At 40.9% G+C, this 24167-nt stretch overlaps 1 protein-coding gene across 13 annotated transcripts in view; it reads left to right on the top strand.

The window, feature by feature from the left end:
* ap3b2 (adaptor related protein complex 3 subunit beta 2) overlaps positions 1-24167 on the top strand; it is a 60015-nt gene that overhangs the window by 24594 nt on the left and 11254 nt on the right. For 5 of the 13 annotated variants that reach the window (XM_086299365.1, XM_086299358.1, XM_086299360.1 and 2 more), the window contains exons 9-25: positions 2066-2163; positions 3702-3756; positions 3869-3940; positions 4038-4100; positions 4208-4340; positions 5344-5453; positions 5658-5834; positions 8026-8212; positions 9720-9850; positions 13834-13872; positions 14604-14718; positions 17165-17342; positions 17484-17649; positions 18071-18158; positions 18698-18807; positions 18935-19163; positions 20120-20204. In XM_086299365.1, the coding sequence (XP_086155491.1) occupies positions 2066-2163; positions 3702-3756; positions 3869-3940; positions 4038-4100; positions 4208-4340; positions 5344-5453; positions 5658-5834; positions 8026-8212; positions 9720-9850; positions 13834-13872; positions 14604-14718; positions 17165-17342; positions 17484-17649; positions 18071-18158; positions 18698-18807; positions 18935-19163; positions 20120-20204 (2036 nt within the window). The remainder of the gene's footprint in view (positions 1-2065; positions 2164-3701; positions 3757-3868; positions 3941-4037; positions 4101-4207; positions 4341-5343; positions 5454-5657; positions 5835-8025; positions 8213-9719; positions 9851-13833; positions 13873-14603; positions 14719-17164; positions 17343-17483; positions 17650-18070; positions 18159-18697; positions 18808-18934; positions 19164-20119; positions 20205-24167) is intronic. The other 8 variants (XM_086299368.1, XM_086299370.1, XM_086299363.1 and 5 more) reach the window with 3 other exon arrangements.

Genomic DNA, 24167 nt, shown 5'->3' with positions numbered 1-24167 from the left:
AGAGTCTGGGTGCTGCTACTGTGAAGGCCCGATCTCCTCTATGTTTCAATCGAGACCTTGGTTGTGCTAAAAGCATCTGACTAGATGATCTCAGTGCTCCTTTGGGGTCATACATGTTGAGGAATTCATTTAAATAACTAGGCGCCATATTATTTAAAAGTATGTAAAAGAATCTTAAAATTAATACAATATTTTACAGGGAGTCAGTGTAAATTTGCTAAAACTGGAGTGATGTGTTCATACAGTCTAACACCTGTTAAAAGACGCGCAGCAGCAAGCGGACTAAGTGCAAGCGATGGAGAGACGAGTGTTGAAGACCCAAATAGAGAGAATTACAGTAGTCCAGTGTAGAGGTGATGAAGGTATGAATAAGTGTCATTGGTTCCAGTCTGACTGCTCTGACTTTGATGCAGACCAACAACCTGGTCTTTTTTACTTTAAAGTTTCCAGCATTGAAGCTTAGTCTCATGGTGACAAACCTACAGACTATCATTTTTTTCAGCTCTGCATCTCTTTACAGCCCATAAATTTACCAGTAAACAATCAGAAATGGTCTGTGTCAATTCAAACTTCTTTCATGAATATCAACTGAGATTCAGGTGTCTACCCATGTGTCTACCCTTTCTTGAAACAAATAGAACATTTCCAGTTGTCTCCTGCTGTGTGCTACATATAAGAAAGGACAAGGACAATACTCTGACCTGATTCTCCCAACATTGTTCAGAGTTCTTGTTTAGAGGTGGCTGAAGTGACTGACTGATGAGGAAGCATCCTGTAAAGGGTTTAGGGCCAGATTTACTAACGCATTGCACCAACACGAACTGGGTTTGGGTGTAAAAAAAAAAGGATTATCAGCATGTGTAAGAGGTGAGAACTCAAACCACGAAATATAAGGAGGAGAATCAGGTCCGCAAAGTAATGTTTGTGACATGCAATTTACAGCTGATATTTAATGCCGAACTATAGAATCTATTAACATTTGAGCTTGATATGAAACTAACTAAAAACAGAGCAAGTTTTGTGAATTACACATGAAATCAACCACACCTATGAACGCCTCAAACATTATTTTCTCTCAAAAGACTAGCGTGGTTGTGCGTTGGTCCTGTGTGATCCAGCCATTGTCTACATGTTGTCGAGTCAACAGGACTCATTGTTAAAAATATGTGGAATAAATGATGATGTCTGCGACACAATTAGAATAAAACTCAATGTAAACAGAACAAATGCCACAAAATGTCACAAAAAAACCTCACAAAACATATAAGGAGTGTTTTTTGGGAACAGCTGTGAAAGTGACAGGCTAACAGTAAACGGGTAATAACAAACATTCAAAAACCTTTTTGTGTTTTTTCTACAGCCAATGTTTGTTATTCAGTTTTGGTTGTGTTTTCTGTGGTTTCGCAGCATTTTTCTATTTGCTGGTGTTTTCTTAAGTTTCCGTGCATTTGAACTCTCAGGGTCACCATACAGGAGTGAAAACATAGGAAACATTGTCATAAAGTGAAACAATTAAAGCTGTCCACTGCTCTTGGTGCTTCTCATGCTGCTTTTTGAGCTTTTTTGTACTTTGTCGTCTTCATGGGGAACTCCAATATTGCTCCATTTCCTATTCAGGCCCACTTTTCAACCAGTCAGCATTCCAGTGCATATGCGCTTTTGGTTTTTTTAACATGCTGCATTGGATCTACACAATTAATTCTGCTTTGTAAGAACTGTTTCCAATGCATATTGAGCATCTTAAAACTCCTGCCTCTTGAATGAACTTTTTACTGCTAGAGCAGTAAATAGAGAGCAAATCTGTATTTGCTTTAGTTTGTTCATGTATATTTAACACATGAGCAGAATAAATCCAAACACATTCGTCATCTCCAGTGCAACATAAGCATAAGGTAGTGATGCCTTGGTAATTAACTGCTGAAAATGAATGAATTTTCAATAGAGAACAAAACTCATTAATGGCCCAACACTCACCATTACACCTCTTTCTTTTTTTTACATTGGGAGGTTATGTCACTGTGTGAGACTTAAAAGTTTCTGTTTTCTCATTCTTTACACAATCCAGGTGGTGATGGCTGTGGCTCAGCTGTATTTCCATCTGGCCCCTAAAGCGGAGGTTGGTGTGATTGCCAAGGCCCTGGTCCGTCTCCTGAGGAGCCACAGGTGAGCTTTACAGTCTATAATTTCAAAATAAATTGCTTTCAAATCACTGTATCGCCATTTTCCAAAATTAAAACACCCTCCCCTCTGGAGAAAGTAACAGGAAACAAGTTGAAATGTCGAAAAAATACACAGCTAAATGGGAGGGGAAAAAAGATTTAACAACCACAAAACTCAGCAAAGTGGAAAACAGTATGACAACAAAATAACAAGTGAGCGTAATAAAATGGATCGCTGATGCCTAGAAGCAGAAAGTAAAATTAAACAGGGAGCCCAGTGAAGCTGAAGTAAGCATGAACTCATAAACCATGAGGAGTGATGATCGCACATCGGTGGCCTGTTGCCTGTAAGTCCTGCACACTGTCAGCTTTTTATTGCACAAGTGGTCCTGTGGCTCAGGGTGTGTTGTAATGGGATCATCAATCAGCAGCGACCAAACACCAGCATCTCTCTGTGGGAGAGTCGTCCAAAATTCATTGTACCATACCTTATCTTTCATTAGACTTATTGCTATTGACTCTGTGGCGTCCGGGCTCGCATAATAACCACATGGATTTACTGCCTTAAATAATAATGCGCTGATGTTTAACAGGAATGTTTTTAAAACATTTGTACTTGCTACGTTTTGTGGCGTACAGGGGTAGCTACAAACGTGCCAGAAGTTTCAAGTAGAGGCCAATTGTGAAACGTCTCTTGGAATTCTTTTAGTTTTTGCATAAGATTAAGAATTATTGCTTGAAAAAGTAAGCTAGGTCACATTACCCTCAACATTTTTAATTTTGAAATCCAGATGTTGAAGCTGTTACTAGCAATAACAATATGTTCTTTCTGACAGATCGGACAAAAAAAAAGTTAAAATAAACAGAAAACACAACTCGTAGAGATGCCACTTGTTCTGCCTTAAAGCTAGAAATTCAGCTGTTAGCATTCTGGCGGCTAAGCACTGCAAGCAGTTTCAATTATAAGTGAGAATAACATCTTTATGAATCGTGGTGAAATTTAATACTTCTCTTAATACTAATGATTTCCTTGATACAGCTGCAGAAGAGTTTTGTTTGTTTTTGTTTTTTGTAATGACATACCAAGGGAAGAAGAACAAGTCAGAGCAGGTCCATGTAAAATCTAAAAACTCTATCAATCACTTAAAAGCTGAGAGATGCAGGTAAAGAATACAATTCATTTGTTTAAAGTGCCATGTATTGATGGAGAGACGTCCCAAATAAGGCACTAAAGTGGGTTAAATAACAACAGGGGAACAATTTAATGGCCGATGCACTTGATGCATGCGTCCTGCGTCTGTGATGGTGTGATTTCAGTCATGATCAGTGACAGAAAAGTCATGAGGATGTTGAAATGATGATAAAAAAGAATCAGGATTGCATATTGTCATTTTTTTAGAGACCTCCTGAAAGCTCCTCCTTGTGCCTCGCTTCTTAGCCTGTCTCAGACAAAAATTTTGTTTTCTTCTGACAGCAAAATAATTACCAGTTATCAGGATAATAATCCTCGATCGCTACTTACTCTGTGTCTTCTTCTTTTAGTGAAGTCCAGTATGTTGTTCTTCAGAACGTGGCAACAATGTCCATTAAGAGACGGGTGAGCTAAAGCTGGTGTTTCTGTTTTCTTCTGTTTTATATTTATGTGTTTAAATGGTATTTTTATTCTAACGAAGCTTCACGGAGGTTCTTCCTGTCTTTGTGTGTCACAGGGGATGTTTGAACCATATCTGAAGAGTTTCTACATCCGCTCAACAGATCCAACTCAGATCAAAGTCCTAAAGGTTGCTTTCTGTTCTCTTTTTTTGAAGATGGTCAGAAGTTTTTAGCAGTTTGTGGAGATATGAGAACATGATGGATTCTTATTATTGTTATTTGCAGCTGGAGGTTCTAACCAATCTGGCCAACGAGACAAACATTTCCACCATCCTCAGAGAATTTCAGGTACAATTAAAAAATATAAGTCATGTTTTAGGAAGAGCAGTCAGTCAGCAACCAACTTTGTCTTCCTGTATGAATTAATATGCAGAGTGGCTGCTTTTTTCTGGCAGACATATATTAAAAGCATGGATAAAGACTTTGTGGCTGCAACAATCCAAGCCATTGGTCGCTGTGCTACCAACATCAGCGAGGTGAGGGACACATGTCTGAACGGTCTTGTGCAGCTGCTCTCCAACCGAGATGGTGAGTCTTTTTATTTGTTAGTATAAGACACTCTTTAAACTGTACATATTGTATGAACAGATGGCAAAATAACATCAAAAACAAGACTTAAAAGTAAAAAGAGAAAAATACATTCCAAAAAATCTAATCAAATAGATCGAGACCTGATGACTGTGGAGTACGGTGAACTCGTTCTCATGTTCTAGATATGAGTTTGAGATTGTTTGATGTGTGTGATGGCATGTTATCCTGCTGGAAGCAGCCATCAGGAGATGGGTACACTGTGGTCATGAAAGTGGTAGACATGGCCAGCAACAATAATCAGGTAGGATGTGGCATTTAAATGGTGCTCAGTTGATACTAAGGGGATTAAAATGTGTCGAGAAAATATCCCCCAACACCATTTTACCACCAGGATCCTGAACTGTTGATACAAGGCAGGTTGAATCTGTGCTTTCATGTTATTTTTCATGCTCTGATTGTTGTTGAATGTTGTTTCATTAATGGAGAGTCATCGGCCCAGGCAACATTTTTCCACTCTTCTATTGTCCAGTTTTATCCCGTGTGAATTACAGCTTCAGTTTCTTGTTCTTGGGTGTCAGTACAGTCACCTGCTGTGGTCTGAAGCTGCTGTAGCCCATCTGTGTTATGCATTCAGCGTAACTTGGTTATAGGTTACTGGTTATGCAGGAAAATCCCAGCGGATCAGCACTTTCTGATACTCAAACCAGCACGTCTGGCATCAAGACCCATACCACGTTCAAAATCATTTAAATCACCTTTCTTCCTCACTGCATTGCTCGTTTTTTAACTTCAGCAGGTTGTCTTGGTCATGTCTTAATGTCATGACAGTTGAACAAATATACAGAATGAAGTGAACAGTGTGAATTTCTAGTGTGAATGAACTGGTAAATGAATGCTGAATACTTTCCACACATTGACTCGGAGCAGTAGTGATGTTTAAAAGTATGTATTTATTGTTCATTTCTGATTTCAACGAGTGACTCTTCTTTCTTTTGTGCAGAGTTGGTGGTTGCCGAGTCAGTGGTTGTTATCAAGAAGCTGCTGCAGATGCAGCCGGAGAAGCACAGCGACATCATAAAGCACATGGCGAAACTGACCGACAACATTCAGGTAAGAGTCTCTTTCATGACCTGCAGATGGTAGCTTACCTCAATGCCTCATTCAGTATCTATTATTATAAACCAGGTGTCAACTAAGTGTTCACTAATTGACTCGGGCTCTTGAACCACCGTTTACATTGACGGTAAACCTGTTTCTGCCAGTCATATCCCTCTGTAGTAGCAGTGTTAGTTTGCTATCAACCTGTGTTCTCAGGTGCCAATGGCACGGGCAAGTATCCTGTGGCTGATTGGAGAATACTGTGAGCATGTACCTAAGATCGCCCCAGATGTTCTAAGGAAGATGGCCAAGTCATTCACTAATGAAGAGGACATTGTGAAGCTTCAGATCATCAATTTGGCAGCCAAGCTATATCTGACCAACTCCAAACAGGTGGGAATGGCATGTTTTTCTGTCACTAGTATTTATGGCTGTCCTTTTGTTGTCTCCCTTCCCTCACCCACAAATTGGTCACAACAACACAACAAATGGCTGCCCTGCCCTGCCCTGATTCTTCTTCAGGTTTCTCCCTGTTAAAAGGGAGTTTTTCCTTCTCACTTTCACCAAGTGCTTGCTGATAGGGGGTCGTCTGATTGTTGGGGTCTTCTCTCTTATTGTAGATTCTTTACCTTACAATAAAAGCACCTTAAGGTGACTGTTGTTTTGTTTTGGTGTTATAAATACACCAGTTTCAACCCCAAAAGTTTGAATTTATTAGAAACAAACTTGTGGCAGAAGGTACACCTGAAAGGAAAGTCTGACCCATTTGTATGAACATTTTAGAGGAAGAGGAATTTAATCCAGAATAAAAACATTTCAACTCACACATTTAATTTCACTTCACAGAATAAATTACTCAAATATCCCCTTTGTCTTGAAAATTCAAGTCAGCAGTGATATTTGTGCTAGTGAGCAAAGACACTGTTGTAAAGGCAAAATCTAATCTTTAATTAAATTAGGCTCATTGCTTACAGCAGCAGGGTGCAGCTGGGAGGATTCAGGATGGTGATAGTCTGGCTGCCTCTCCCTGATAATAAGTGTGAATACACATCAACAAGGTCTGCTGATTCAAATCATCACCATCACAAAAAAAGAAACATTTGAGATTATATTCAATATCCAACGTGTTGTTTTTAAAAATGATCTTGCAGTATTGTGCATAAATGACTGAGCATGATGTTGGCTTTCATTTAGTTTGTGTGAACAAGGCTGCTGTCAGGTGACAGAACGCACTAAACACACCTCTGTGGCGTCCACACACACTCTTCTTCCTGCCTTCTCCAGTCTCACCTGGGACATTGTTGCCACCTACACATATGCACTGTGTAAATTTGCAGTCTAGAAATAAAGCCAGTGACGCTCTCACACAGTCATTACGCTGCATATCTTCATTAAAAGTGCTCTTAGATTTTTTCTGCAATGCAGACCAAGTTAAAGAAAACTCAAATATGTCACATTCAGAGTCAATTTTCAAATGGTTTCCAAAAAAAGTGTTGAGCTTTATCATTCAAGTAAGCTTTCAATCAGGGACTCTGTCTTCTTATAAATTAGTTGCAGACTAGTTGCAAACCTTCACCAATCTCCTATCACCAATTATGTTTTTTTCTTTTAACGTGATGAGGTCTTACAGGAATCCATGAAACCAGAAACATGTCAGTGTATCCAGATATTTACATGCCTTTGGTTTTTCTTTGTGAAAGTTTCATACCAGGAAGTCTGTCTGTGTTTAAAATGTGTTCATTCATTTAACAAACAGACTTGAGTCATTTGAGAACACCTAATTCCTGTTTCTAAAGAGTCGTTTTTTGAAGTGGTCTTCAGCAAAAGTTCTCCAGGCTTTCTGGAGGTATTTCTTTTCCACTTATTTTCAGTCCAGCGCTCGTTTCTGACTGCTTTCAAGTACCTGTAAAACATCATGGAGGCTCTGTCATGGTATGGGGCTGCATTTCAGCCAGTGGTGATGGAGATCTTCTTAAAACTGATGGAATTACGAATGCAGAAAAAGACTGTCAACTTTGATCCACCATGCAGTACCATCTGATTGTCTGACCTGCAGTGGCTTAGGTCCTTTTTAGCAGGACACCAAACACATTTCCTGTACAGTAAAATCATACCTGGATAAGAAAACACACAGGTGTGTCCTCGTAATTGTCAATTATGGATTGGCCTTCCTAGAGCTTGGGCCTCAGCACTTCTGAAGCAGTGTGAGCTCATCGTGACAGAAAACTGCACCAAAGGTCAGCCAACATCCATAGAAGGGCTTTGAATGTCCTTCAAGAAACAAGGAGAACTGTTCTTGAATAGTGATACCAAATACTGACTTTCGAGCTTCTTGTTTTTGCCTTATACAGTATTCCCATGTATGTTTGCACATTTCAGTGAGTCACATCTTTTTTTTATGTTCTAATAAAATATTACGACACGAGAGGTGGCTCAAGACTAATGCAGTAGTCCTATCCTCTTAGACCCTCTCAAACAAATCCACAGCTACATACACTCCCACACTGCACATGCACGTAACGCAGTAGATAAGGTGTTGTTTTACTGTTCTTCCACCTTCCTTTCGTGTCCCTTCACCCCTCAGACTAAACTGCTGACGCAGTATGTTCTCAACTTGGCCAAATACGACCAGAACTACGACATCCGCGACCGGGCACGCTTCATTCGCCAACTCATCGTGCCCACCGAGAAGAGTGGAGCCCTAAGCAAGTATGCTAAAAAGCTGTTCCTCGCCCTCAAACCTGCACCTGTCCTTGAGTCTCCTTTTAAAGGTACAGAAGCAAGTCAACAGTAAGTTTTGTTTTCTAGTTTGTGAACTTGTATTGCGGCTGTTTGAAAATTATAATGGCAGAAATAGTTTGAGCAATGTTATTAGCGTTTAATTACCATCAGTCATGAACCGCCTTAACAAAAATGAGACAGTCACAATCAATTAAACAGAAAATTGAGCCATAATTTCCTGCTGCTCTGTGTCTCTCTGTACGTTGAGACACCTGAGGCAAAAACAGCTAAAGTGAAAGAAAGAGGAAGTTATGGGCTGTTTTGGTCTACACAGCCAGCAGATGCAGCTGCAGCAGCGGCTCCGCATCAGATATAACGTATCCTTCTCAGAGTCATAACTCAGTCAGATATCAACACAAATAAGATCCTTTTTTTCCACAAGTATTGTGATTTAAGCTTCCAGGGATTATTATCTCAATTTCTTCCAATTTTAAATCTACAAAACAGCTTGGAAATAATGAACGAGGGATTTTTTTCCATGTGTCCAAGAGCTGTTTGAGGATACAGTTTTACAAAAGCCAAAGGTCATCCAGAGCATTCACGCATCTTTTTTGTAACTGTGAGTCTGTCCTTACACCGGGAGCATTTTTATTCTTCACATGAACATTCTGTCCATCTTTTTATTCATCTAAAGTACATCCAGCGGTTTTGCCTGCAGCTCTCTGATCTTCACGTGGCAGCAGCCTGACAGTAATCATAACAAAGACAGGAGAATCCACTCATCCTCATATTACAGAGCAAAGTCTTGAGATTTGAGATTTTAAAAGTTCATCCCGATTTCCTCTTTGAGGTCATCTCCTTGTGCTCCTCTGGATCACTTCCAGGGTGTCTGTATTTCCAGAACTCTCCCTTGGTTTAATTCCCTGTTTGCCACTTTGTACCCTCTGTGATACACACTCTTCTTCTTTGAAACAGCGATCCTCCAACTTTGGGACGGAGGACACAGTTAACACTTAGACACTCTTCTAGCTGTTTGTCCTTTGTTCTTTCTCCCTCCCCTCTCCCTCAACCTGTCGGGCTAAATGGCCGTCCCTACCAGTCCCTGGTTCTGCCGGCGGTATCTTCCTGTAAAAGGAGTTTTTCCTTCCCACCTGTGCTTGCTCACGGGGTGTCATCCAGCTGTTGAGGTTTCCGTCTGAATTTTGTACAGTATAAAGTGCCTTGAGGTGACTGTTGTTGTGATTTGGTGTTATATAAGTAAAACTGAATTGAATTGAATTCCACTAATAACTCCTGTTTGGTCTCTGGGCTGTAAATGGAAGTGGTCCACACAAGTTAATGTTTTCTTCAGTTTGAGTTCACATGCATGTAGTCAAAAAAGGATTTGGGTCCAGAGGTGCACAAGGAGATGACTTTGAAGTGGAGCTTAACTAAATTCAAAGCTGTTGAAGTTCTTTCTCAGAACTTTGTGATTCTGTGTTATGATAAGAGTGACTCTGCTCTTTCTGTTGCACTGATCTCTGTGTGTGCTTGCATTGTTTTTCCTTCTTTTTGCAGATCGAGACCACTTCCAGTTGGGTTCACTCTCCCACCTGTTGAATGCCAAGGCTGGGGGCTACCAGGAGTTGCCTGACTGGCCTGAAGCTGCCCCTGACCCCTCCGTGCGCAACGTGGAGGTGAAGGAGTCTGTGCGTGCAGTGGGAACAGTAACACACAGAGACACAGGGGCCCTCTGGGGGCCCCAAAGAATGGAGGGGAGCGAGAGTTGCTCCTTCCCCAGAGCAGTGCCTCAGAGGGGTTGGACAGAGTCACCAGAGCCTGACACTAACTCCAATATAACATTGATTCCTCTTTCACTGGTCATCTTTCATTTGCTTACAGCTCATTAGCATTAACAGCTCATCCTTTTTGGTCTCCATCTACTTCAAAATGGATGCTGCTTAACAACTTCCCCATCCATGGAGGAGAATGAGTCACAAAGGAGAAAAGAGGATTATTTTCATATTAATGAGAGAACATGTTAGACAGAAAGTGCCTAATTTGAGAACACCCGAATCATTATAGAAACAGTCAGTGGCATGAAGCTCCACCTCATCCTCTCTGCTGCACTCGCTTCTGTTCAGCAGCAGCTCACTCGCCCCATCCAGATGTTTCCTGACAGCTGTTTGAGCCAATAGCACATGCGATAGAGAAGAGAACAGATTTTAACAGCAGCATGCTGACAGTAGTATTAATGTTTAGTCAATACTTAAAACACAAAAGTCTGTCAGCCCAAATCTCCAAAGCCTCCTCTTCTTCTCCATCCCATTCACTCCATGTGCCATCGGTTCATCAGTTAAATTAACGTGAAATCAAGACTTGAGTGTTTTCACTACTCCATCTAAAAAAAGAAGAAAAGGAGACAAAACTTTAAATTTCAGTAGTGACCTCAAGGCTTGATTTTGTTGTGACATGTGTTTCGTAACAATAATGTTGCTTTTTAACACACAACGCAGTAATCCATGTCGTGTCTCTTTAAGTGTGAAGCACATTTCAATGTGGTGCTACAGGCGCCTTTCATGTTCTTGACCATGATGTTTGTACAGTTTAGCCGGTTAAACACATCAGTGTTTTCCCAAGTGGATCTTTACTTTTAGAAAATTGTTGTTTTGTCATCAGGATGGCTTTTTATCGTGTGGTAATGCAGCTGTGACTAAGGAAAAATACGTGTGCACCGGCCGTGACACCTGCACGAGGTTACAAACACGGAGCCGTGCACGACCAGCTGAAATGACAGCTTTGCCAGGGCGAGAGCAGCGGGTGCAACAGGCTCATCACTTGCCTTTGCTTGAACCTGTCAAATTCGTAAATATCTATATATAGTTATCAATGTGCAAATGTACAAAAAAAAAAGAAGAAAAAATGAAAAAAATTTCAGGGGGGCCATTTTTGCCTTTATTTGATATTGGACTAAAACCACTGCGTTTCTGCTGCATTGCATATCGTCACCCACTCAACCAGTGGGCTAAACTAGCACTCTGTAAGTGTAAAAATTAAGGAATCACTAAAGCAAAAAAAAGGTTATGAGCAGTAGATTACTAGAGTGATTTATGAGCTGTTACACGAAGATATAAATGCATGCAAATTAGTCAACAAGTTATTTTTTTCCATACAATACTTGTGGCCAGCCTTCCAAAAGCTGGGATCTGCCAGTTTTCCTTGTTTTAAGAGTATATTTAAGCTTATTAATACTGATTATGTTCAGTTAGGTGTGTGTTTTTATATCCAGTCAGACTCGTTTAATTCCCCTCTTGATATCTCGTGGCTAAAATGCAGTTGTAATCAGCAGCAAAGCTAAATTTCACAAATTTCAGAACATAGGGAGTGCTGAGGGAAGAAATCAGACCGAAAAGCTATAGTGTGCCTTTCAAATCATTATTATACATCATTTGTAGTTAAAGAGCAAAAACAAGCAGAGCTGTAAAACACTCAGTACTGTCCTCTGAAGTTCAGCTGCTGGAAAAACCTCTCTGGGTTATTCTGAAAGTCTCGCATTGCATCCACTCAAGTTGTGGCTGTTAAAGTTGGGAGGGTCAGTGAATCTTCTGAAGCCTCAGCCTCTCTGACAGACTCTCCTTCTGCTATACGGTCCTCCACAGACAGAGGAGGTCATAACCACCGGAGAGGGGCGGATCGGCTTACTAGGAGACTGGCGAGAGGTGCCCCTCCCTTTGAGTTTGGAAATGCAGTGGTGTTTGCGTTGATGACTGCTCTCTCTGTTTCTTCCCTGCCTGTCAGTTAACGTCTAAACTGCTGATGTTGGCATTTATACAAAATGATTTACACATTTCATATCACACAATGATCACAGTGTGTGAATGGGTGGATGACTGGATGTGTAAAGCGCTTTGGGGTCCTTAGGGACTAGTAAAGCGCTATACAAATACAGGCCATTTACCATTTAGGTGACATCAAATTTCCCTCGGGATGAATAAAGTATTCTGATTCTGATTCTGATTCTGATAAATCCTCTGTCAGTTCACACGAAGTAAGACTGACCACTGTGTTTGTTTCAAGCAGACAGAGTTCAGCTTTAAGGGGTCCAATAAATTGTTTAGTAATAAGCAGTGGGATAGAAGTTTCTTTAATTTTATAAACAAAGCTGATTCTAATTTGTAAATGAGACCAGTCAAAATCAATTCTTAATCTCAGGAAAAAATCTTCTAGTCTCAAGATTTACTTAATCATTAAGCTCCAACAGGGGCTTCCAAACATATCACACTGTCTTTATCAGCAGTTTTGGGACTTCTCTTTCATATTGGCTGAAAATTTTAAATATATAGCGAGTTTCATGAGAAAAAATCTTCATGTTCTTATCTTAAACCTCTCCACCTGCCAGCTTGGAAAACATGTACCTGTGAAGCTTACAGGTGCATGCTGTCCAAACCCACCTGATGAGTGCCTCCTGCACATGAGATTTTTGTTCGTTTGTCCAAACACTGCCCTAAAACGAGTTTGAAGCAGTAATTTAGTGGCAGGAGTGAAATTAAAGGATCTACAAGAACTGGAAAAGATTAATATTTGGCAGGAAGGTATATTGTGAGAGCAGAGCTGTAGACGTTAATCCTCTGACAGAAAGTTATTAATTCTTAAAGACTTTTTCCAGGCTTTGCTTTAGAAAGCAGAAGTGCTGATGCTCAATGCCAGGCTGGTTCTGCCTCAGTGCCTTTTGATAAGCAGCCAACATTTAGACAGGGTAGATTACTGAAATGAACATTATGCTACATTGTAGAAGCTCGAGGAGCTTCCATGGTCTATAGAAAATAGACATCGTAGGAGTGGTCATGTGACACGTGAAGATAGTACAGTAGTGGAAGGATGAAGGGTGTTTTGCTTTGGGGTTAGCTAAAACCTTTTTTACGTTTCTAAATGTTAAAAACATCTACACTACTAAGGAACAGATCTGTTTATTTTATTGTTTCTCTTTCACTCAGGTGCACTTTTTAGTGACGCCAACATAGAACAGAAGCCTTGTGAGAGCTTAAAGCAAAACAAAAGATTTTGACCTGCTGACGGGGACTCCTCCAGGTCTCCTCCCGTCCATCTGCTTGGTTTTCTTCATGAAGTTTGTGACTCGCTTGCTGATCACGTCACAAATGTTGTCACGTGATATTTTTTTTTATTTTTGATTGATGTGATTTGTTCTCAGATTTCTTCCTCTACCCCTCTGCTGCTCCACCTGTGCTGCTCTTCATTCTGCCCATCTAACCCATGCTAGCATATCATACTTTGTTGCTGGTGAAGACTAAGTGCATTTCATGTATTTTTTTTGATGTATTGGTGAAGTAGTGAATGCTAATGTTGACTTTTAATTTGACAGTATGAGTACGTATTAAGGTATATCCAGTAGTTATATTGGAGTATGTTGATTTTTTTACCAACAGAAGTTGTCCTTTTGATTACTTTTATCAAATACTGTGTTTAAAAGTTATCATGTAATTAAATTTAGGATTATTCTTATTATTTTGTCTCTGTGATATCCAAAACTGTTCTCACACATTCTTATTTTTTAGCCCCTGAAACCTTCCTGTGCCTGTTTCTCTTGCTCTCCTGACTTTTATTCTGAAAGAAACCACTTCCTTCTTTTTTCCTCATCTCCATCCCAATCTTTTTTTTCCCCTACGTCTGCCAGGTTTTTACGCTGCTTGAAAGAGTCACAACATTAACAAGTGTGAGTCAGTTAGCGGCAAACAGCCACACGTTCTTGAGCCTCAACCCATATAGCCGCAAAAACCCAAGTGCTTTTAAACTGAACGCCTCCCTCCCGCATATAGTAGTCGCTGTTCTGTGCTTAGCTCAGCCAAAGCTACCTGAAACACAGCACCCTGTTCCTCAGTCTCTACCATTAAAGAAGTGATTCTTTCAGCAGGCAGATCGGTGCTCAGGCACGTCACGCAGCATTAGGCTCCTTGTGGGTATTAAGTGGGGCTGAGATGTCCGTGCTCATTAGCAGATGGCTCTGGTTAATGAGTTTGGTCACAGAAAAAGCAGATGGCCTTTTCTTTTTAAGTGTAGGAGGATAGTTACTGCTCCTCAAAGATATCACTTCTCTTAATGGAACTGCTCCTATATCATTACAAGAAAAGCATTTCTGCAACTGGTCATGAAGGCAACACCTGGTGCTAATGTCTTTGTGTGCAAAAACAGAAAACTCTAATGCAAACAAGTAAACGACTCGCTCCATTGAAGCATTGGTGTAAATTTGCTCCCTGGCTGTGGGATCTGAGAGCAGATCTGCAGCAGCGATGGCTGGCTTCTTTTGGCTGCATCACGCCCAGGCAGAGGCACTCATGGCCATGCTATCTGCCCACGTTTCTGCTTCTGTCTGAGGGTTTTCTCTCTGAGGCGGGGCTGGAGGCTTACTGTTTGTACTCTCGCTTTTTCCGTTTTGTTTTATGCCAGGTGCCTGAGTGGACCAAATGCAGTAGCCGTGAGAAGAGGAAGGAGAAGAAAGTAGAAAAGCCGTTCTACACCGACTCAGAGGGAGAGTCTGGTCCTACGGAGTCTGCTGACAGTGGTAACTTTAGGCTGCTGGCACTGATAGCATGGTCATTTTTTTTGATTCAATAAGTAGTGCTCACAACAGGGGTGTGTGTTTGTGTGTGTTTGTGTGAGAGACTTTTGAGTCAGTGTGAATGATCTTGGTAGGGGCTGGTAAAACGAGACAGTCTCAAAAAATAAGCTCATTATCAATTGAATTTTATTACAAATCACAACAACTGTTACCTCAATGTGCTTTATATTGTAAAGACCCACAGAATAAGTCCTAATAATCATATCACCCCCTTTGAGCAAGCCCTTGAGATTTGTGTTGTTGACCAATTCTATAAAAATCTAAAGAAATAAGGTCCATCTCTCAATCCTTTCTAACTTTCATACCCTGTTTGTGGCACTCAGGTCCAAGTCCAGCTGTATAAATCTTTAAAATTGGTCATAATGCCCTAAGACAACTAGAGACTTCAACAGCAATAACAATATTGGCTGCAGACTATTTCTCGGGGGGGTTAATGCACATTTAATGTATTAACAGAAGAACGGAAGAAATGTATTGTACTTTGATTTATTGGCAATGGAAAAAAATATAGAATGTTACCAGATGAAAGTATCAGTACTGAGTTTGAATTTATTGTTTAAATATGTTGCATAAAACTAAACACAGAGACCAATCAAGAGTTGATGGTTACAAGTCGATGTGCAGCGATTTTCCAGCAAATTCAAATGAGTGTGTGATGATGAGGATGTGGAGACAGACAGCAAAATTTGTGAGGGAGCGGCTGCTGATTTTTATATAGGAGTGTGTGTGGAGAGCTGGTCAATGCCAGGGGTGGTGACATCGTGACATAAATGGAAAAGACGTAATGAAGAATTTCAGAATGTCAACGGCTGCTTTTAACCTGCGTATATATGGTGCTGTCTCATGACTTCTCGTGAGGTTTCAGGACCTCATGATGTATCGTGAGGCAGCAAAAGTCAAATCAATTCTGCTTTTATTGAGGATCATTATCTGAGGACCACATTTGGAGGTGACTCAAGGCAGAACTGAAGAGAAACAAAACTTGTCTTGTTCATACATGGACCTCATTCACTCCCAGTGCACAAATCTGTTCATCCAAATGTTTTCACCTGCTTTATTCTGCAAGTGCATTAACAGCAACAAGCACGCCTGTATAATTATGCTGATCCTGATTTCCTAATGTAGTGCATTATTATCTTATTTTAACATTTAAAAGCAGTTCTGTGAACATTAGTAAAGCCACGATGTTATTTTTAAAAAATAGATTTGAATCATATAAGTAAAATAAGACACTAGGTAGCAGTTTATAATGCTGCCTGTGTAATTTTCCAAAATGTTTTCTGAGTTTAGTGTGGAATTTTCAGTACATAGAAATATTCCCCATTAATTACAGCGTGAGATGCGGAAGTAGAGCTACTAAGGAATACATCCCTCAACCTTAAAATAACTCTAATAACACCTTAAGATGGGGAAATATAGAAAAGCCTCATTACTTCCAGTATAATTTTGTCTCTTATTGTCTAAAATACACCAAAATCACTTAAAAATACAAATAGGGTGAGGTATATCACCAGTTGCTGCATGTCGTCCTCCTGCTCTTCCTCCCAGCCTTCCCATCTTTTCTCCCCCGTCCTGTTTAAATAAAGGCTAAAAAGCCCAAATAAACATATTACAAATTTGCTTCAAGAGTTATTAAGCCTCAAGTTTAGGCACTGAAAATTACATCCTATTACTTTTGGGAAATTGCAAAATACGTTGTGGCCTTTACTGTATGAAGTGCTAATCTGGATATTATCCCTGTACTCTGAATATAGTTTTATGTTCTTTTAAGAGCTTCATATTATTCTTACTTTTAGCAGTACTGACTGAAACATCGGTACTGTTACTAGCTTTTGAATATCTGTTGACCTCAACAGTATTTCACATTAAACAGAAAGTAAACCCCTAAATGTCTGATTCCATCTGATCAGTTATCTTTAATTGATAATCTTCTTTTAAGAAGATTATCAATATTCCTCACTATTACTGCTGCAGAAACTATCATCGGCTACAATAATATTATAGACAATATGCAGTTTTGTGAGTGCGGGTGTAGCATAAAACACCTCTGTCTTTAGTTGTTTCTGATGTGTCTGCCTCAGCTTCACGCTGAAAGAAAATCTGAGAATGTCAGTTAAAAGTTCTGCTTTATCTTTTTTTCTTTTTCCTCACCTCTGGAGGAAAAAAGTGTCTGAGGCATCAATAATACAAAGGATAATAAAAGTTTGATCTCCTCTCTGGTTTTGATGAGCTCGACTCTTTTTGATGGTAAAACAGTTTAACACGCAGACTCACTCAGTCCCAGCTGCTTTGTTTGTCAGAGGACGCCGTGTAAGATGTGAATACCAACAGCCTTCAGATCACACTTACTCTGTGTAGCCTTTCTAACCTCTGACCTCTCCCTCCACAGAGTCAGACTCTGCCAGTGGCTCGGAAAGCAGCAGTGGCAGCGAGGAGAGCGGGTCGGGATCAGAGAGCGAAGAGAGTAAGGAAGCCTCCGAGTCTGAGGAAGAAGAAGAGGAGGAGGAAGAGGAACAGAAGAAGAAAAAAAAGAAAGATCTAAAGAAGCCAGTGCAAGAAAGCGAAAGGTAGACTGCTTTACACTGCATGCCATGTCAGGCATATTTGCTGGACTATGGATGTTATTATTAGAATTGGTGGTCGCTTTGTTTGTAGAAAATAAAGTTTGACTCCTTGGGGGAAGTTTGACCTCTGGTTTCCTTTGACAGTGAGCAGAGCAGCGAAGAAGAAGAGAGGAAGCACCAGAGGAAGAGTAAACCGCGCAAGAGCGAGTCAGAGTCTGAATCTGACGAAGATGAGGAAAGCGAGTCTGAAAGCAGCCAGTCAGAGTCTGAAGACTCGGAGTCAGAGGCTGAGGTCAAGAAGAAAAAAAAGGTGCAAACCAGGGTTAACTACAGAGAAAGTGCACAGCAGCAGGGTGCATCAAAAACAATCATCAGATTTAAAAAGGCTGGGTTTTCTTTTTTAAGTAATGCACATAGAAGCTTGCAATAAATATAGAAGTACATGACTGAATATAAGGTTTCACACAGCCCCTGCTGTTGTTATGCTACCTACCACCAACCATGTGAAGCTAAGGAATCCGCTCTTTCCATCGGTGCGTGTTTCTATCGTTAGCGGTGAATAAAAGCACTTTTAAACCAGATTATTCTTTTTGATACAGCCTGTATCTAAGAAGCCACTAAAATTCTCATAACCTTAGCATTTCAAAATACAAGAGAGCGCAGTTGTGCCCCTTTTCCTATACAGCAGCATGAACAGCGTCTATTCGTGACAGTTTTTCTTTGTTCTCCAGACGGCTGAATCTAAACCTCCTCCCAAGCCTCTCAAGAAAGAGAGCAAGAAAGAAAAGAAAGAAATGTCTCTGCTCGACCTTGATGATTGTAAGTTGTTTTTGTTTCTTTTTCTCGATCTTTCCAGCTTTTCTTCTCAGACAGTAGAAAATGTATGGCACTCTCTTTAGAACGGAAAGCAGTCTAAGCAGAGGTGTCCACATCTACCTCTTCCCAGAACCGTCTTCATCTCTTTCATCTGAGAATCTCATCCCATTTCAAAATGCACAAACCACTTCTGAATTAGATGCAGTTCAGATGCCTGAACCATCTCATTAGCTCTTTTTGAGGAGCAGCAGCTATAATCTGAGCCCCTTTTAGATGACTGAGCTCAAGGGTTTGGTCACCACCCACAGATGTGTCCACAGAATAGGTAGGAAAGTAGAGCTTCCATTAAACCGATGCTCTCCCCTCATTCATAAACAAACCGTCCAAGATACTTAATCTCTCAACCAGACTTGGAGATGCTAATTCACACCTAAACCCCTTCACATTCTACAAAGATGCCAAAGGAAAAAAAATCCATTAGATGACTGCACACTGGTCTGAATTTGGGAACATCATCCGTGTCTTGTTTCTTTCTTTCTTAGTTGAACCTGCTCCCTCACCACAAGTCACACCGGTCAACACCTTCCTATCCAACAGCCTCGTGACCGACCTGGAGGGGCTGTCTTTGTCTGACTCTGTCCTCTCCCCAGCAGTAAGTGTTTCATATTATTTGCTTGTTGACATCTTTATTCTCTGTTAGTGAAGCGATGAAATGAAAATGAAGAGGGGAGGGGGGGGGGAACTAAAGCAGATGACAAACCAGAGGGGTCTTTTTACAGACCATTGCTCCCTCCAGCGCGCTGAAGAGCTACGAGCTGCTTCACCGGATCACGGGTGAGGGTCTGTCGGTGGAGTACTGTTTCAGCCGGCAGCCTTTCAGCCCTGACGCCAACATGGTGGCGGTGCAGATGCAGTTCACCAACAGCGCCTCTTCCGACACCAAGAACCTGCACATAGAGGATGTGAAGCTCCAGTCTGGGATGAGGGTCAAGGAGTTCCCAGAGATCGGTGTGTGAGATTGTCCACTGTGTACATGCACGGACATATGAAATACAACCCTGCTGGCAGTGCTTGGAAACTGCACTGTTCATTACACCAGATAAAACAGACGTACTTGTTGCAGATGTCGGTGTTTTTTCTATTACAATAATTTTGCTTCAGGGAAAGCTGTAAATAAGATGCTGAATTTTTGTGACTATGAAGTTGAAAATTCTAATTTAAGTTTGTTCATAGACAAGAAGGGGACCATCAGCCTGCTACATATTAAAATATACATATCAGCACATTTAAATTCCTCCATTAAACTTATTATCAACATGAAATACAAGTTTGATGGATTTCTGTCCTTTCACCTAACGGCAACAGGTTGCAAGCTGCCTCTATGACCTGTACACGGGCAACCACATAGACACCAGTATCCTGATAATTAGTGTTAAGCCACAAACTGATAAAACACTGTAACTTTGTTCACCAAAATGTCTTGAACTAGCTCTGCCACTCAGTAACCAATAATATTACTCATGTAATTCTATCAAAAAGCTGCAAAACACCATAAATATGGGCGCAGTGGTTACAGTTCAGTGACTTGAATGTCCCTACCTGAGGCCTGACATCAGCTACAGCCGGCACACATGCCACGAGTTATGTGCCCTTAAATTTAAACCTTAATAAAACCCAGTCTGTAAATAATGTTGCCTTCATCACTCGAGTTGGGCATTTTAACATGTCCATCAGGGTTGACTTGACTTAGAGAAAAACAAAGTGTGGCAGTTTTGAAGTTGTCAGCAGCGCCTCCATCTCAGTTTTCTTCTTAGAGGACACTTTTTGTACAAGGACGTCTCAGATGTTTCAGTATGAACATTCACATCCTAATCTTTGTCTCGGTTTTTCATGTGACTTTTAAGAGTTGTGCCTGTTTTTTGTGTGGAAACACTAAAGGCTTTTTCTTTCCTCCATGTCCACAGAGCTACTTCCAGCAGGTGAGACGGCCACAGCTGTGATGGGCATCGATTTCTGTGATTCAACGCAAGCAGCAAACTTCCAGCTGTGGTGAGACGGACTCTTGATTACAGAGGGTAGACCTCCTGTGCAGTCCTGCTTCTGGTTGCCGGTCTGCTTCATTTTTGGGATTTGCTAGATTTGCATTTGCTCTGCAGCAGTTAGTCTGCTAAGCCACTGATACGTTGATATACAGACAGGAAGTTAGTTAATTATTTGGAAAAACTCTTGATTCGATTCAGTTCACGTTTAATAATATCAGAGAAAACACTCCAGTGGTTTCTGAATTTCTATAAAGCTACAGGCAGTCATTTTGAGGTTAATGGGAAAAAAAATAGTTGTACTTATAAATATACACAGATTATTGTGCAATTATGTCTTCCAACAAACTGATGTGCTTTTCATTAATAAGTATATAAGACCGGCTCCGGTCCAAGCCCAACACTTGGATCTGCTTCAAAGAAAGTTTCACTAACACCAGTTAAAAGCAGCTGAGGCTAGCATCAACACTTAACTAGGGTGACCAACCGTCCACTTTTACTGGTGTCAAGCCAGCCTCCACTTTGTTTTACGTTCCCTGTGTATTCTGAGTATTATGGCAAAAGACGTGGAAACCTGATTTCAAAATAAAAGCTCCAGAAGCATGATTTCAAAATGAAGGCCGACTTCCAGTAAATTAAGAGCACATTCACAAATATCAATTAGTCTTGTTTGCACACTCTAATGTTGGATACAAATGACATACCCCAGTATTCTAGTAGCAACATGCCAATATTAAAGCCATCTCCTTTTGGATTTCAAAGTAAAAGCCATCTGAATGTTTATTTTTGAACTACTCTTTTAATTAATTGAGAATGGAAAACTCATGTTTCCACAGACTAGTTGCAGTCTATATTGAGTGTATACAACCCCATAGTGATACCATGTCAATATCAATCATTCTTATTTTGCCTTTCAAAATAATGGCCCTTTCAAATTGAGCATATATCGGTGTGCGTTTTCAATGACTTCAGAAAGCTCTAAAATGGAAAAATGCTGTTTATTTTGTCTGGCTCCTATATTGATGAAGTCAACACCATCACAGTTTAAGAACTATCAACCAAATGCCATCATGCGAGATGAAAGTGCCAGGGAGCCAAATTCTCATTTATCAGAGACTGCAATTTAAGACATCTACTGACCCACACCAGGGCCAAGGCAATGTTGTTCTCAGCAAGTATCTGGTTAGACACCATGTTTCGAAGGCCTTTGGTAATTGTGTTATGTTTAAATTTTGAAGCCAAATACACTCAACAAAAATATAAACGCAACACCTTTGTTACTGCTCCCATTCCCCATGGGATGGACGTAGAGACCTAAAATTCATTCCAGATACACAATATAACCATCCCTCCCAAACAGTGGTCACAAATCAGTCCAAATGTGTGGTAGTGGGCACATCTGCTATATTGAGATAATCCATCCCACCTCACAGGTGTGCCACATCAGGATGCTGATCTGACGACATGAGTAGTGCACAGGTGTACCTCAGACTGCCCACAACAAAAGGCCACCCTGGAATGTGCAGTTTTTTGCGCTATTGGGGGTCTGGGGACCCAGAACCGGTCAGTATCTGGTGTGACCACCATTTGCTTCATGCAGTGCAACACATCGTCGCATGGAGTCTATCAGATTGTCAATTGTGGCCTGTGGAATGTTGGTCCACTCCACTTCAATGGCTGTGCGAGGTTGTTGGATATTCGTGGGAACTGGTACACGCTGTCGTATACGCCGGTCAAGCACATCCCGAACATGCTCAATGGGTGACATGTCCGGTGAGTATGCTGGCCATGCAAGAACTGGGACATTCTCAGCTGCCATCTGCCCTGAACAATGTGAACCATGATTCATCCGTGAAGCGCACACCTCTCCAACGTGCCAGACGCCATCGAATGTGAGCATTTGCCCACACAAGTCTGTTACGGCGACGAGCTGGAGTCAGGTCAAGACCCCGATGAGGACGACGGGCATGCAGTTGAGCGTCCCTGAGACGGTTTCTGACAGTTTGTGCAGAAATTGTTTGGTTGTGCAAACCAATTGTTCCAGCAGCTGTCTGGGTGGCTGGTCTCAGACGATCTTGGAGGTGAACCTGCTGGATGTGGAGGTCCTGGGCTGGTGTGGTTACACGAGGTCTGCGGTTGTGAGGCCGGTTGGATGTGCTGCCATATTCTCTGAAACGCCTGTGGAGACGGCTTATGGTTGAGAAATGAACATTCAATGCACGGGCGACAGATCTGGTTGACATTCCTGCTGTCAGCATGCCAATTGCACACTCCCTCATTGCTTGTGGCATCTGTGGCATTTTGCTGTGAGACAAAACTGCACATTCCAGGGTGGCCTTTTGTTGTGGGCAGTCTGAGGTACACCTGTGCACTACTCATGATGTCAGATCAGCATCCTGATGTGGCACACCTGTGAGGTGGGATGGATTATCTCAATATAGCAGATGTGCCCACTACCACACATTTGGACTGATTTGTGACCACTGTTTGGGAGGGATGGTTATATTGTGTATCTGGAATGAATTTTAGGTCTCTATGTCCATCCCATGGGGAATGGGAGCAGTAACAAAGGTGTTGCGTTTATATTTTTGTTGAGTGTATTACAGGTCACCATGGCATTATGATTTTAGTTTAGCTAATTGATTCGTGTAATCTGGCGTCATAGATAAATACATAAAAGCTACAATCTCTAGTGTTTCTAAACAATACTGCTTCAGGGAAACACGTATAAAATGAAAATGTTGAAAAAGTCCTTAAAAAGAAGTCTATTATTAATTTCTGCAACTGAAGACTTTCATAAATACTGTAGAATCCGTTAGCTTCATTCATCCATTCACTTCCACTTATCCTATCCAGGGTCGTGGGGGGTGCTGGAGCATATCCCAGGGAGAGGCAGGGTACATGTACAGGCTCTTGGTAAATGCATTGAGGAAATCAATGACTGGTTGTGCCACAATTTTCTCCAGCTAAACAAAAACAAAACTGAGGTAATAGTCTTTGGCGCCAAAGAAAAACGATTACAGGTCACCAGAGAACTTCAATCTATACATCTAAAAACCACAAACCAGGCGAGAAATTTGGGTGTAGTGATGGATGCAGACCTAAACTTAGAAAAACACATTAAGACAATAACAAAGTCAGCTTACTATCACCTCAAGAATATATCAAGGATAAAAGATCTGATGTCTCAACAGGACCTGGAAAAACTAGTCCATGCATTCATCTTTAGTAGGCTTGATTACTGTAACAGCATCTTTACAGGTCTACCTAAAAAATCAGTCAGACAACTACAGCTCATTCAGAACTCTGCTGCTCGAGTCCTCACTAAGACCAAAAAAGTGGACCACATCAGTCCAGCTCTGAGGTCCTTACACTGGCTGCCTGTCCGTCAGAGGATAGACTTTAAAGTTCTGATGCTGGCCTATAAAGCTCTGAATGGTTTAGGACCAAAATACATCAATGACCTCCTGACCCAGTATGAACCATCCAGATCCCTCAGGTCATCTGGATCCGGTCTTTTATCAGTTCCCAGAGTCAGAACCAGACACGGAGAAGCTGCATTCAGCTTTTATGCTCCTTATATCTGGAACAAACTCCCAGAAAGCCTCAGATCAGCTGAAACACTCAGTTTATTTAAATCCAGGTTGAAGACTCACCTGTTCTCAGCTGCATTTGAATAAAGCACCAAATCCACACTTTAAGCTTAAATTTCAAAACTTACATTTAACTACTGATTTTATCTACTGTTCTGATTTTATCTGTTTTGATTTTATATACTGTTGTTTGTTTGTTTGTTTGTTTGTTTGTTAATTAGTTAGTTAGTTTATTTGCTTGTTTTATTCAATTTTAAATCATGCTTTTTATTTGTTCTTGTTTCTAATGTCTCTGTAAAGCACTTTGAATCACCTTGTTGTTGAATTGTGCTATACAAATAAACTTGCCTTGCCTTGCCTTGCCTTACATAGGGTGAGAG

This window comes from Aulonocara sp. 'chitande type north' Nkhata Bay, linkage group LG7 (genome assembly GCF_057382095.1).
Source record: "Aulonocara sp. 'chitande type north' Nkhata Bay isolate Kocher_YH1m ecotype deep benthic linkage group LG7, A_spYH_male_GT1.1, whole genome shotgun sequence".
NCBI classification, from domain to species: Eukaryota; Metazoa; Chordata; class Actinopteri; order Cichliformes; family Cichlidae; genus Aulonocara; species Aulonocara sp. 'chitande type north' Nkhata Bay.
This window is presented reverse-complemented; position numbering and strand designations above follow the sequence as displayed.